The sequence below is a fragment of the Ahaetulla prasina genome, chromosome 1 (genome assembly GCF_028640845.1).
Source record: "Ahaetulla prasina isolate Xishuangbanna chromosome 1, ASM2864084v1, whole genome shotgun sequence".
Taxonomy (NCBI): domain Eukaryota; kingdom Metazoa; phylum Chordata; class Lepidosauria; order Squamata; family Colubridae; genus Ahaetulla; species Ahaetulla prasina.
This window is the reverse complement of record NC_080539.1, coordinates 255,970,318-255,985,328: the sequence shown is the minus strand read 5'-3', so window position 1 is coordinate 255,985,328 and position 15,011 is coordinate 255,970,318. Positions and strand designations below refer to the sequence as shown.

The following is a 15,011-nucleotide window of genomic DNA, read 5'->3' as shown; positions in this document are numbered from 1 at the left end:
GGCTTCAGAAGCAATTTTATTCTGAGGAAGGGGGGGGTGCCATCCTTTACTCTAGACAAAGATTTGTGGTGAAATATTGCTGCTTAAAATGGTAACGTGGTGTTTGGCTGTGGTAATAGAAGCACGGTCTTAAGAAGTAATTATTTACTTCTATTCTGCACTGGTCAGGCTGCAGGGAGATTACCAAGTCCAGTTTTAATGTTACATTTTAAGAAGGATTTGAAGAATCTGAAAACCAAGTTTTGCATGTAAAGGCCCAAAGACCAACATATTTTTAGTCTTGAGAAGAGTATACTGGAAAAGACATGATAGCCTAGGTATTTATTTATTTAGAAAATGTAAATGGCCACTGGACTTGTTCATGCTGTCTTATAAAAATAAAAACCCCAATATATTTAAATTTAAATATATATAAATTATAAATTTAAATAATATTTATAATTTAAAATCTGAAGTATTAAATCAAGCAGAGGACAGATCAGCTGCATCTCCTATTGCTTTAGGAAGCATGATTAAAAGCATTACAAAGGAAACAGAAGATTTTGCCTAAGCGTTAGTGGAAACCTCCAGATAATAAAATGTATCCAACACTACTTCAGAAAACAAGGATTTTTCTTCATTGAACAATCCACTATTTTTCCCTAATGAATAAAACAAATTCACAAAACCATTTTGTAACAATTCATATCAAACCTGGCACATATCTATTTTTTTTAATTAAAATAGCTACAAATCTAATTTAAATAATCTTCTGACTGCTAGTTGGTGTTTATGGACACACTCTGCTAGTCTTTGTCTGCCTGTCCTATTTAGTGTCTGTTTGTCCTTTGTTATAGATGACTCCTGGTTTTTTATTTTTATTTTTGGGCTACTGGGTCTTTTGGTTTATTTAAGATATTTTGGAGGCTTTAGTTAGTCTGTTATGGTAAGCTGTATGACTGTTGGTAGTTTCTGAGATGTTTTTGACATATGACAGTGTTAGCCTTTTTACAGCTTCTGTTGACTGTGTTGTAATGGGTTGAGTGGTCAGGCATTTTTTGATAAAGTTGTGTGTGTATCCATTTTGTTGGAAGATGCTGTACTGATGGTCTGTTTCCTTTTTCTGGTGGTCTGGGTTGTTCCAGCGAGTTTGTGTTCATCTGAATAAAGTTCTTACACAGCTGCTCTTGCAGGAGGTTAAGTTATTACTTTGATAGTGAAGCACTTGGTTAGTGTGGGTGAATTTTTGATAGAGATCTGTTTCTAATTTGCTGCCATTTCCTGAGCTGATGAGGACATCCAGGAAGGGAATGTGTTGTTTTCTTCTTCCCTTGTGAACTTAATCCTTTGAAGATCATGTTGATTATTTCATGTGTCTTCTCTAATTCTTCCTTTTTTATTACAACAAAGGTGTCATCTACATACTGGATCCACACTTTGGGTTGTATGTATGGGAATGGTATATTTTCTAAACCAGGAGTCTCCAACCTTGGCAACTTTAAGCCTGGTGGACTTCAACTCTGGGAGTTGAAGTCCGCCAGGCTTAAAATTGCCAAGGTTGGAGACCCCTGTTCTAAACTCTACGTTACTGTCTCTGCTATGAGTCCTGAGAGTGTGAGCCCAAGGTAATCCTCTAATTTATTGCTGTAATTGTCTATCAAATTGAAAATAGCTAGTGAGGCAAAAGTTGATGAGATCCATGATTCTGGGTTTTTCAATCTTAGTATATTTGGTTAGATTGGGTACATTGTGTAGTACTGCTGCCATGGATTCTTTTGCTAATTCTGGGTCTATGGATGTAGAACGCTGTAACATTGAATTACACCATAATCTCATTCTCTCCTATTATTAGATCTATGTCTTTTCTGAAGAGGCTTTAGTGAGGAATTGATATCAATGTTGATCTCCTAGTTGTCATGGCAAAGAATCTTCTCTGTTTCCAGCAAGGGCATCCTCTTAACTCTCCATAGAGCTGCACTCACATCTAATTCAAAGCCACTTCCATTTCTCTTCAGGCCTTCTACGGTATTTGAATCTTTGAAGAAGTGAATGTGAGGCTCCTTTGATGACCCATCTCTATTGAGAGTGAGACCTTTGTATCTTTAGACAAGTCTTTGAAAGGGATTTTAGCTATGGGCTAAGGTGACATCGGTACATGGTGCCTTATTAATAAAGTAGTGCAGTTCAACTGTAGGGATAGTCCTGGATTTACCTTGGTTTAGGAACTACATCCTCCCTTTTGGAATTCATGGGACAGGCAGATTCTGTATAATGCATGCAGTCTCACAGATACACAGATTCGGATTCATGAAAGGCTTTAAAAGTGATAGCCAACAGCTTAAATTCCACCCAATAGCATGTTGATATATAGTGCAGCTCCTGTAAAGCTGTTATATAGATGCAATGAGTCAAACTGGTTACAACCTGAGTTGATGCATTTTGGGACAGCTGAAGTTTCTACCTGTAGATGGTCTTCAAGGGCAATTCCATGGATAATGAATTGCAATTGTCCAAACATGAGGTGATAAGGACATAACAATAGAGCCTCTTGATCCAGAAAATATCCCAGCTTGTGGATAACATAGAACTGTGTACAAGCTCACCTGGACATGGCCTTCATTTGCCCTTAAAGAAGAGAGCTATGACTGGGAACTAGCTCTGCACAGAAGCACAATTCTGCCCCAAACTAAAGACCAATTATTTATATTATAAGAGGGATTCCAAACCTATAGTGTTTTGGGGATTAAATCTGAGTTTGTTTCATGCCATCCAACTACTAAAAGCCTCCAGCCACTGGGGCAGGTCCTTGACAGTATCCCCTGTTCATCTCAGGATGGAGATATACAACTGAGTGTCATCTGTATATTGTTGATATCTCATATAATGCCAAGTGATGGTCTTTCCTATTATTTTCATGTAGTTGTTCAATAATTTGGGCCACGGTGTGGCTCAGGCTGTAAGATAGCCTGTTATTAAACACAGCTGCCTGCAATTACTGCAGGTTCTAGTCCCACCAGGCCCAAGGTTGACTCCGCCTTCCATCCTTTATAAGGTAGGTAAAATGAGGACCCAGATTGTTGGGGGGGCAATAAGTTGACTTTGTATATAAATATACAAATAGAATGAGACTATTGCCTTACACAATGTAAGCCACCCTGAGTCTTCGGAGAAGGGCGGGATATAAATGTAAATAATAATAATAATAATAATTTGGAGACGAAGGTAGAGCCCTCAGGAACCCACAGTACAGAGCCTCTACACTTGACTTTCATCCATCCATGAATAAAATGGTTGTCAACCTGTGGTCCCTAAGGGCCACGAAGACTTGAAGAAATATTATGATTTAATCTTGAGTTAAGTCTTTGTGGTCCATGGCCACAAAAGGTATTTATAGGGGGTCTGTGTGAAGAAAAGATTGAAAACGACTGCACTAGTGCAAATAATGAAACCAACTGCTCAGGGAAGAAAAGAATCCATGTAGAACAGTGCCCCCCACACTTATCCCCCCCTTAGGCAATCCAAAAGAATACTATGACATATGGTATTGCATGTTGCACAGAGGGTGGGGAGAGTTACACTTCTCCTATCCTGTCCTGCCATAAGTCACCAACATAAGCAATTGGTGCTATCTGGGTCCCATATTCAGGCCTGAAACCCAATGAACATTAATTAAACATGAACACAAACAATAAAAATTTAGTTAAGTTCCATTCACAAACCTAAACAAATCACACCGGCAGCTTTGTGTCCACAATCATGGCTCCTCTTGGACAGACAGTCCCATAGATACAATTTGTTCCCAAAGCATTTCACTTCATGGATGGGTCCTGTCCCATTTTGGAAATGAGAGCCACGGAGGGCCTGAGAGGCTGAACCACAACCAAGTTGCCGACACACAACTTCAGCATTAGCAAGGTCCCAGTTGTCACCACATACTGTGCCCCAGATACCCATGACTTCCAGCTCGACTCTGCCTGAACAGTTGCTTCCTCCATCCATCAGACGTAATTTTTGAATTTCTGCAAGATAAGAAGTTGAGATATTAAAGACAACCGGAAGTTGTGCAACTTGAATTGCAATGTAACAGTCTTAATAACGTCAATCAAAAAAACATAGTGCAGCTATTCTGGGTTTTTTTTTTCTTTGACAGATTTTTGGAGATGAGGAAGGATGGAAGAGCTGTGGGGTAGTTAGAAATACATGATAACTGCATGATAAAAGTTCCACCTGGAACCTTCTCAAACTGGTGTGAAACATGTAATACTTTCGGGATTTCTGAAATAAATGTCTAAGAACAGAAAACTTATTTAGGGGTCTATGGACTTTTTTCCACTGCTATTTGAAACTATCAATCCTTGAGACAGTGGAGAACAACACAGGCATGACATTTACTGCCCCTGTTATTGATCTCTGTTCTGCCTGTACCACTTTTGTTTCATGTCACTGTCAGTCATTTGCCTTCCCACTAAGGCAATAGGGCACAAAGCCTAATATATTTCATACATTCTTGATGGTGTAGGAATAAGAGAGGAAAACACAATGTTAGTAACAATACAGCTAAGGAGAGTTTAAGTATGCCCCACTCATGGGCTGGGGACAAGATGGAGGCTCTTTTGTAACAAGAACATGTTGCAAGGGTATATTTGTGCCACAGTTAGGTTTTTGGTCTGACCTAAGCATAGTACATAAAATCATCTGCTACAATGTCCTACCAGCGAATGAATACTTCAGCTTCAACCAAAACAAGACAAGAGCACACAATAGATAAAACTCATAGTAAACTGATCCAAACTAGACTGCAGAAAATTCGACTTCAGTAATAGAGTTGTCAACGCCTGGAATGCACTACCTGACTGTGGTTTCTTCCCCAAATCCCCAAAATTTTAACCTTAGACTATCTACTTTAGACCTCACCCCATTCCTAAGAGATCTGTAAGGGACGTGCATAAGCGCACCAGCATGCCTGCCGTCTCTGTCCTAATGTTTTCTTTTATTCATACCTTTTACATGTATTCAGAATTATGCTTATACTTGTATCTGTCATAAAATACATGTTTTATGAAAATAAAAAAATAAAGTGGAAGAAAGCTCTAAATGACTATCAAAAGAAGGTAGTAGATTATCTTTATTCCACTTCATATTATCTTACAACCGTTCAATGCATGATAAATGATCCATAAGAGGCTTTCCATTTCTAATTTCTTATTTGCAGGCGATTACTTGATAGTGGTAGTTCCATTTATGCAAGGAGGTTCTACTGCCCACCCCAGTAGTAATAGTATGGTACCACATTTATCCAGCCCAACAACAGAAGTTTAATATTCATTAATCAAGATCAGTGTCTGCACGTAACAGTAGAATGAAGTATCAGATGATAAGCAGTTGACTTTTTGATTGTTCTATCATGTACCAAAGTTCCTGCTAATAATAATTTTAAAAAAACCCTACTCATTAGAAAAACAATTATTTAAAGTTGACTCTATTGCAGTGTTTCTCAACCTTGGCAACTTTAAGCTGTGTGAATCTTAAGTCCCAGAATTCCCCAGCCAGAATAAGTGAAACACATCTTAAAAAGTTGCCAAGGTGGAAAAAACACTGCTCTGTTGTTTTTTTAAAGACCAGAGCGTGTGGAGAATGTGAAATGCTATAGCCCATTGTTTCTCTTTCAAGTATCATCATCCACTTCATTCTGTGCTGATTGTGTCAGCCATCTTAAGTACAAAGAAATCAATCGCTTTAACCACACAATGGGAACCATCTGAATTATGTTCTGATAGCAGCAGAATCCAATTGTCAGGAAATCTCTCCAACCTGAATTTTAGCTGAGAGACATTCTCGTGATAATGTAGTGCAGAGGATGGCAAAATGTCTTGAGGATTTGAGAGGGTTTTGTCCCCTGTTCTACTTAAGAGCAATATGCGGAAGTATACCTCCTCTCTTTCCAAAGAAATAAACAATTGTTTAAATGCTTAAAATACACTTTCCCTTACATTTGATGGCACTTGAGGACAAGGCAGCAAGTGACAATCCATTTTGCTTTCTATCAGAGCTTTTAATAGCTAAGCAGGTACAGCATGAAACCACTGTGGAAAAAAGGCATACGTGGAAATCGTATATTATGATTCACTGCACTTCTATCACACATACACACACTTCAGTTTGATTTTTTTTAAATTTGCATTTATATCCCGCCCTTCTCTGAAGACTCAGGGCGGCTTACACTATGTCAAGCAATAGTCTTCATCCATTTGTATATTACATACAAAGTCAACTTATTGCCCCCAACAATCTGGGTCCTCATTTTACCTACCTTATAAAGGATGGAAGGCTGAGTCAACCTTGGGCCTGGTGGGGCTTGAACCTGCAGTAATTGCAGGCAGCTGCTGTTAATAACAGACTGTCTTACCAGTCTGAGCCACAGAGGCCCAGTGGATTGACAAAATGAATGCTCCCAGGTGGATTAACTATTAGTTCACAATACAGGTAGTCCTCGACCTACAACAGTTCACTTAGTGACTGTTCAAAGTTACAACGGCGCTGAAAAAAAAGGTGACCTATGACCGTTTTTCACACAACCATTGTCACATCCACGTGATCACATGATCAAAATTGAGACACTTGGCAATTGGCTCATATTTACGATGGTTGCAATGTCCTGGGCTTATGTGATCACCTTTTGCGACCTTCTGACAAGCAAATTTAATGGGGAAACCAGTATCAGTTATCAACTGTGTTATTAAGTTAATAACTGAAGTGATTCGCTTAACAACTGTGGCAAAAAAAGGTCATAAAATGGGGCAAAACTCACTTAACCAATGTCTCACTTAGCAACGTAAACGTTGGGTTCAATTGTGGTCATATGTCAAGGACTACCTCTATCCCAAAATGGAAACTGTCAAGATGTACCCCAGCTTAGGTTGTGGTAGAAATCCCCAGCACCACCCAATGGGTCCCCAAAAAGGTCACTAAAAAAGAAATAAAAATCACTCTCCCTCCCCACCCCGCCCCAGTCCTCTTAGCGGTGAGGTTGGGTAAACACAAACTACCACCCACGCAGCTTCCTGCCTCTTTGATAAAAAATGTCACTGAGGTGAGTGTACATGGAGCACAGGTAACCTCAAATACCACTGCTGAGGTAGACGCCTCTGCCTAGGAAGAATCCCAGTGGGGCACTTAGCTATTTTTGTCCAGCAAATTCCCAGGTACATACCGAGCACTACAGCATAATTGAAAATAGGAGCTGCATTCCTGGAAAACGCCACCTTAATTTCTCGTTCAGCAGTTCATTTTTCAAACAGGAAAACAGATTATATTCCTTGACAATCAAGAACAGATATTCCTTGACAATTAGGAACAGATGTAGTGAAAATTGGTCAGCCCGTCCCCATCCAATCTCGCGCATGGATTTTGGAAAGCAATGACAGGGCCAAGCGGACTTCTAAATCAATGATACATCATCATATTTTGGAATGCTATTGTTCTGAAGAGTCTATTTTCCATCAAAGGACAGAATAAAGCAGTCAGATGAAAGAGATGCCTGGGAGACCCGTACATCTCATTCTGTGCCCCTGAAGAAGCTTATCCCTCTAGTGATGACAGTGGTGTACGGGACATTAAAACTTGGAACGTAAGTGAAAAAGGAGAGAAAAAGAAGCAGAGGAAATGCAGAGTAAATAAGTTCTTTTGGAAGTGGAGAAGAATAAATAAGAATAGAATAGAATAGAATAGAATTTTTTATTGCCCAAGTGTGATTGGACACACAAGGAATTTGTCTTGGTGGATATGCTCTCAGTGTACATAAAAGAAAAGAAACAGGAAGAAACAGGAAGGAACAGCCAGCAGAGAGAATAGAATTGAAAATGAAGTGATAAATGATTTGGGATGAAGCTGAACTAAATGAATGCCAGAAGGAGTCTTTTAAAGATTTGAATGTGAATTATAAACACATTAGACTGCGTTACCAGCTTGCCTTGGCATGAGCCTGGTCCACTAGCCATTTCTCAAGGACTGCATGATGTTGTCTCTTTTCTACACCCCCAGGCTACCAGAAAGACAACCTCTGCACACCATTTCCTCCTCCACACCTAAGTAGTGTTTTTAACTTGTGTCAGTCCAAGCATTTTTCATTTTAGCAAAGACAAATATCTGCATTCCGTTTGGTTGCTGAGTATAATGATTGGAGCAATCACCAATCGCTGTCATCAATGGCCGTATTATTTTTACAAGTTCACCAATGAGAAGGTGTAAAGCGGTGCTTTTTCTTTGATAAAGCTCAGTAATGGAATGGTGAAAGAGAAGTTTTTCCTCCCCCTCCCCCTCCTCCTCCTCCTCCTCCGTGAACTGGAAAATGTTCTGCTACTTTTCTCTTCTGACTCTAGTGATAGGAAAAATAATAAAACTGTAGCATTTTCCTCTTTTCCCATCAGGGAGATGCTGATGGGAAAAAGTCAGCTATAAGGGAGAATCAATGAAGAAGGCTCACTTAAAAGAAATGATGTAAATGATGAGAATCCCCTACAGAAATCATCAAATATATGAAAAAAGAATGAATGGGTCAAGAGGAAGGGGGGACGTCCCTGACAGAAAAATGACGTAATAAAAGGGCTCCCTTTGCGAGGGCATAGTAAGGGGTATAAAGCCATCAGAGGACCAACAAAGTCACTTTTTGAATGATTCTACAACAATTGAAGTCTTGCCCAAAGAAGTTGCTTGCTCAACACATTTGGTTGTTTTGTTGCTAGGCAACCTCTTTATTTCCCCCCCCAATTATTAAAATCAAAAGCTTTATTTGAATATCGGATGCTGATATTTTTTTTGCCTTTCTTTCATTGCTTCAATCTTAATAAATTCATTTTTAACTCCATTATATTTAATCATATAGTAATATAGAGGGTTATTGAGGTGGGGGGGTTGATTAAATAAAAATCTCTGAAACAGAATAACAGAATAACAAAGTTGGAAGGGACCTTGGAGGTCTTCTAGTCCAACCCCCTGCTCAAGCAGGAAACCCCATATTATTTTAGACAAATGGTTGTCCAATCTCTTCTTAAAAACCTCCAGTGTCCTCCAGTGATTCACAACTTCTGGAGGTAAGTTGTTCCACTAATTAATTGTTCTAACCACTGATTAATTAGTCTAACAAATAAAAAGCAATTGCTTAATATTAAAGTACAAATTAAAACTCATATCCACTGCTCCAATTCACTCCAACCTGGTGCGCTTTTTAGCCATTTCTTTTCTCCATTTCCCAGGGAATTGGAGTGACTGGTGGATCAGAATAAAAGTGAGACCCTTTCTGTTCTTCTCATCCTATTTTTTTTTCTTCCCTCTCCTTCCCATGGAAAGTGATCTTGTGGACAAAATTAATTGCTGGTTTCAGGAAAGAAAAAAGCAGATTAAGACCACTTCCTTATTGGTATTTTACAGCATCATCCATCCCTCCCAGTGCCAAAATAATTGAAATAATGAAGGCTTTCAACTATCTCAGGCTTTCAACTATCTCAGTGTTTGTTGGATGAAATTGTTAAATGGTATAAATTGCTAGTGAGGAACTGGCCCAAGAGATCATTCAAAAGAGTTAAGAATGTAGAGTTTTACAATGTGCAACTTAAATAAGGGAATTACTTGTTACTTGATCCTGGCACATGCAACGCCAAAGAATTGAGTGAGCCATGTCATCATATCCACAAACATCTATCTGGATGGTACATAGAGAACCCGGTAACAATGAAGGAACACAGCGGGGATGTAGCAGTGTGTGGTCCAAAACATCAAACTGGCCACGATGAATATATGAATATAGAAAACAGATGGAGCTTTGATCGCACATCTTCACTATTTTGACTCTACCCTATAGACTCCCTGATACCATGGATAGAAATAGGCCTGTGAGACATTCCTTATTTTTACATTCTCTGCATCAGGGCTCCAGGCCTGCTAGGTTATATTTGTCCTCTCATCCTTAAAGCAAAACACATGGTAGGTTTAAAAAAGGTTCTTTCTAAATAGAAGTTCCCCTCCCTTGGTTTACCTGCTTCTGCAGTTGTGGTGCTGCTACTGGTATTTCTGAGAGCATGAGGTTCGCTCGGCTTGGACTGGACTGCAATTAAAACAGAATTTCAAATGAAATGTCACTAATATATTACCACAGAAAATCACTTCCATCCTTAACCTAAAACGATAGAACAGCCATAAATAATCTGAAAGAAAGCTGCTATATCTAATTTAGGACTTGTTCAAATTTGAGAAACAATGTTTGGTACATTTTGAGTAATAAACTCTTTTTAAAAACCCCAATCTTACGGTTGGAATGTTTTTGAAGGCTTTTTCTAGTTGCCGGTACTATTTGTTCAATATGGATCAAATTGGTCTTCTATGCATCAAAGCTTTCAATTCCTCTAGCGTTCAATCTGAATCAAAAAAATGGAGAGGCTAGTAATTACGTTTCTGAGAAAATAGTTTAATGGGTTCACAAGAACTATTCATTCTAAATATAAATCCAGAGTCTCTGAATAGGGAAATGGGTGGCATAATAAACATATTAAATATAAATATATTAATTATTAAGAAATAACTAAGTAAATCACAAATATTAAGCATTTTAATAGAGATACTTTTTAGAGTGAGGTGAGTGTCATATTCATTTAATAAATAAATAAATAATAAAAACTACAAAACAGTATAAGAATGTATAAAAGGTAGCAATTAAATTGGTAACAATTCTTGTCATTTTTCTTCCAATTTCAAGTTAAATTCTGGTTCATGTCACTAGAAGGCAAAATCACAAAACTGTGTCTCATTTACTTTGCAATGCAGGGGAATTCACTGGAGAAAGCAATTATGTTTGGAAGAGTTAGCGGTAAAAGAAAACCAGGCCTTCAAAGAACACAGCGGCTGAACACCATCAAAGCAGACACTAGCAGACCATAGAACAACTCAATGAAATAGTGCAAGATCAAAAGATGTGGAGAGACCTGGCTCATAGAATTGCCAAGAGTTAGACACGACTGAATGGATGTCATCATCATCTAATTACATGAAATAGTGCTCACTGTAAAAATGAAACTGTACTAGTTCACATTTATTTTAAATATTTTCTATTTCAGATTTTTATTCCAGTTTACCTGCTGCTCAGAACCAGAGATATTTTGAAAATGAAGTGCCAATTTATTATGAGAGAGTACTAAATAATTAAATACTGCAGTTGATTAAGTAGTCAGTAATTCCTGCAACCTTACTCCAGAATAAATGTGTTCATCATTAGGCTGGTTTTTTTTTTCTGCAAATGGCTCAGAGTGGAACCTCTTTAAAAATGACTAAATCAACTGACCTGTGTGACTCCAAGCACTGCTCCAATAAGACCTATGAAATTATCAGAGCTGTATCAAGCAGACCTTAATGAAATTATGTTCAGAGTATATTGGTTATTCTCTGCTATTTGATACCCCTGTTCCATTCAGCCCATTATCAATGGCATTCTGCAAAAAGAATACTGTATCTATTTATGTGGATTAGATTTATGTCATCCAGAGTTGCATTTTTTTGAGATTGCTGGCTGGCTGGCTGGCTGGCTGGCTGGCTGGCTGGCTGGATAGATAGATAGATAGATAGATAGATAGATAGATAGATAGATAGATAGATAGATAGATAGATAGATAGATAGATAGATAGATAGATAGATAGATAGATAGATAGATAGATAGATAGATAGATAGATAGATAGATAGATACTGTAGATAGACAGATATAGGTATATAGATATAGATCTCTCTCTCCCTCTCCCTCTCCCTCTCCCTCTCCCTCCACCCCACCTCTCTATATGGAAGGATCATTATTTTCCCTAGTGATCTGCAGCCTCCCTGGCTTCCCACACTTACATTAAATTCCGGGAGGAAATTCATTCAAAGTAGGCTGTTTAGCAATGAGATTATTATTAGCACTAAAGGGGAGTCTGCCCTTGAGGAACAATTGGGGATTTTTTTCCCCTCCTTATTTCAGGTAAATCATGGCAGGTTCTAGCTTCTATTTTCCTGTTCCAACCTCTCCCCAACCTTTACTATTCAGATGCTATCGCTCTTTATTAACCACAAAGCAGGTCCCAGTGGGAGATCATTCTGAAATTTTTGCAGTGTTAGCATTTGAACTCAAACTAAGTATATGCATGATCTGAAATTAATTTAAATGACTGACATGACCTGAATGGCATTTCTACAGAGTATGTAAATATGCATGCATTGTGGAAAGTGGATTTTGTGAAAATTAGTTCTGATGTTGTCAGGGAAAGTGAGAGCAAATCTGACCATTGCAAAACCAGATAGAAATAGGTCAGCTCACTCAAAAGAGGCGGTCAAGTTGTCTGCTATTAAGGGCAGGGATAAAATGAAACTCAAGAAGTTTTCAACATTCTAACTATAATTAAGTTGGACAGCTGAAATTCATAGAGTGGTGGCTTTCCAAATTTTTTAAAAATAAGTATTACTCATCCAAGGTTCTTTTGGAATTTTTTTTTTTTGATCACCTTGCCTGCATGATTCCAGTCCAGTGTGATTGGAAGAGAACTAACAGTCAGCCAGTTTGGTGTAGTGTTGAAGGTGCTGGCCTAGAAATCAGAAGACTATGAGTTCTACTTCTGCCTTAGGCATGAAAGCCAGCTGGGTGACTTTGGTCCAGTCACTCTCTCCCAACCCAACCGTCAGGTACAAATAACCAGATCAACATGTATAGCGTATAAATGAGCTATTTTATTGTTCAACGCCTATTCCACTGCAATCTTTTCAGGCTGGCAATTTGCCTCTGGGAAAAACTAGATAAGGTTCAATAACATTCAAGAGGGGGCAGATCTTCCAAATAGCAATTCCAGACTGATCCCTGCTTGACCCCTCCTGTCTGGGACAGGCTCGGTAAGAGATGGGCCTGAGGACAGGGTCAAATGCATCATCAGTCTGGAGTCCCTACGTCCCCTAAAGCTAAATCTAGTCCCCTTGAAGTTCGTTGAGTCTTGATTTATTTTTTTTGTAAATTTTTGAATTTATTGATCTGAAGCAAATCACCACATTGGTATGCTAAGTACAGTTTCTTTGTAATCTTTCATTTCTTTTACATTTTTAGACCTAACAATACCATGTATGTTGTATTTAATCTTACAATTATAAAGGCTTATATTAACAGTTATTTAAAAACTAATTAAACATTTACTGATCTAAAGCAAATTACCACCTTAGTACATTAAACAGTTTCTCTGTAATCTTTCCTCCAGACTAAAGAAACACTACATATTGCATTGAATAAGTTTACAGTAACTTACTTTATATTAACAGTTACTTAGAAGACAACTAATTAAACTGGGAAATGAAAAAGTCTTTGTGTCTATTTTTTTCACCTGGTTGGCTTCCATCCTTTAAAACAGCATCCCCCAATCTTTCCGGCTGGGTGGACCAGTGGAGGCGGTGGCAGCAGCGGTGGGGGAAAGGGTTTGGTTTCGTGCATGCACACTGCTTTCACAAATGTAGTTTTGTTTGCATAAATGCTCACCCACCACTTCCGTGGCCCAGTTCTGAACAGGCTATGGCCTGGCACCAGGCCGTGGACCAGGGGTTGAGGACCCCTGCTTTAAAAGGCAATTGAAAGCTTGTAAAAATTGAATAGTGAGGGACCCCATCAACTTAAGACACAGTCTATTAGTCCTCATCATCTTCGTCTTGAAAATAACATCATCCTACATTTCTTTGACTGAAAAATCAAGTGAGTAATAAGTTCTCTTGGAGAAGAGAAAGCAAATGACTTTTTTTTTTTTTGGTCAATACTATCACATATTCTTGAAAATGGGAATCTTCTCCTCCAATATTTCTTTTAACTTAGATTGATGGTGATACATATTTCTCTTTGAAAAAAGTTAAAACAGAATATTTTCTCTGGAAGTACAGCAGGGCTCCAGTCGGTAGTAGTCTGGCAGCCCCTTTCCCAGCTAATAAATTTTATTAAAAGACATAAGCTGCAGCTCACAAAAGTTTATGCCTTTTAATAAAAGTTGCTAGTCAGAGAAAGTACTACCAGAGTCTCCTGGTTTTTTCCACCAGCAACGGACATGGTTCTCCTCCCACAGCAGCTCCATGTCATCTTAGCCTCCAGAGAGATGTGGCAAGTAATGCACACATAGCTTTCTGGAGCCAGGTAATACACTGCAGCCTTCTTTGAATTTATGCTTCCAGAAGGAAATCTGGGGCCCTTGAAATGTTGCTGGACCACACCACCAATCCAGAATGACTGGAGTCAGATTGCAAGGACAACAGGAGGAGGATCTATTGGTCTACGCCAGTGGTTGTCAACCTTTTCTTCACCGCAGACACCACCACCCCTACTTTAAATACTTTTATGGCCACTGATCATGGCCGTGGATCACCAAGCTCAAGATTTAAATCATAGCATTCTTTCAAACTTTTGCAGACCCCCTGTGATGATATCACAGGGCCCCCCCAAGGGGTCTGTGGACCACAGATTAAGGGTCTCTGGTCTAGGTAGTTGAGAAAGAAATATAATTAATCAGCAAATTGTTTATGATGCATATCACAGGATTTAGCAATTATTTAGGAAACAGGATGAAGAACAAGCTGTAAAATAATGCACACGAAAGGAAAAATGAAACTAAAAAAAATAAAAATAAAAAAATAAAATGTTCTATCAATGGCATAACTCAGATTTTCTTAGTGCTAAAATTTCGCAAAGACAAATAGACAAGAGTTTTCCATCTTGAAGCAACAGTACTATAATCTTCCTCTGAGTTCTGATAAGATTTCAGCTTTTAAAATTCTTAAAGCTCTTAAAATTTCCAAAGATTGTTCCCGTAGTGCTCTTTACAATGTGATACAGTAGAAATGGAAAATCATGGGTCTATTGAAATCAGCGGGTTGGTTTTTTTTTTTTCCAAATGATAAAATATGTGTTGTGATGTCACAATGCCAGCTCCATCCCAACTTGGCAGGCTGTTTCTGTTGTGGTGCCCCAATTGTGGCATCTTCTTTCCCCAGAAATAAGAT

General features: G+C 38.5%; 1 protein-coding gene across 1 annotated transcript in view; it reads right to left on the bottom strand.

The window, feature by feature from the left end:
• The window catches only part of CD6 (CD6 molecule), a 49,316-nt gene that overhangs the window by 23,360 nt on the left and 10,945 nt on the right, over positions 1–15,011 (bottom strand). Inside the window, exons 2-3 of the mRNA XM_058158152.1 lie at positions 10,010–10,078; positions 3,699–3,998 (exon numbers count right to left, since the gene is read on the bottom strand). Of these exons, the coding sequence (XP_058014135.1) occupies positions 3,699–3,998; positions 10,010–10,078 (369 nt within the window). The remainder of the gene's footprint in view (positions 1–3,698; positions 3,999–10,009; positions 10,079–15,011) is intronic.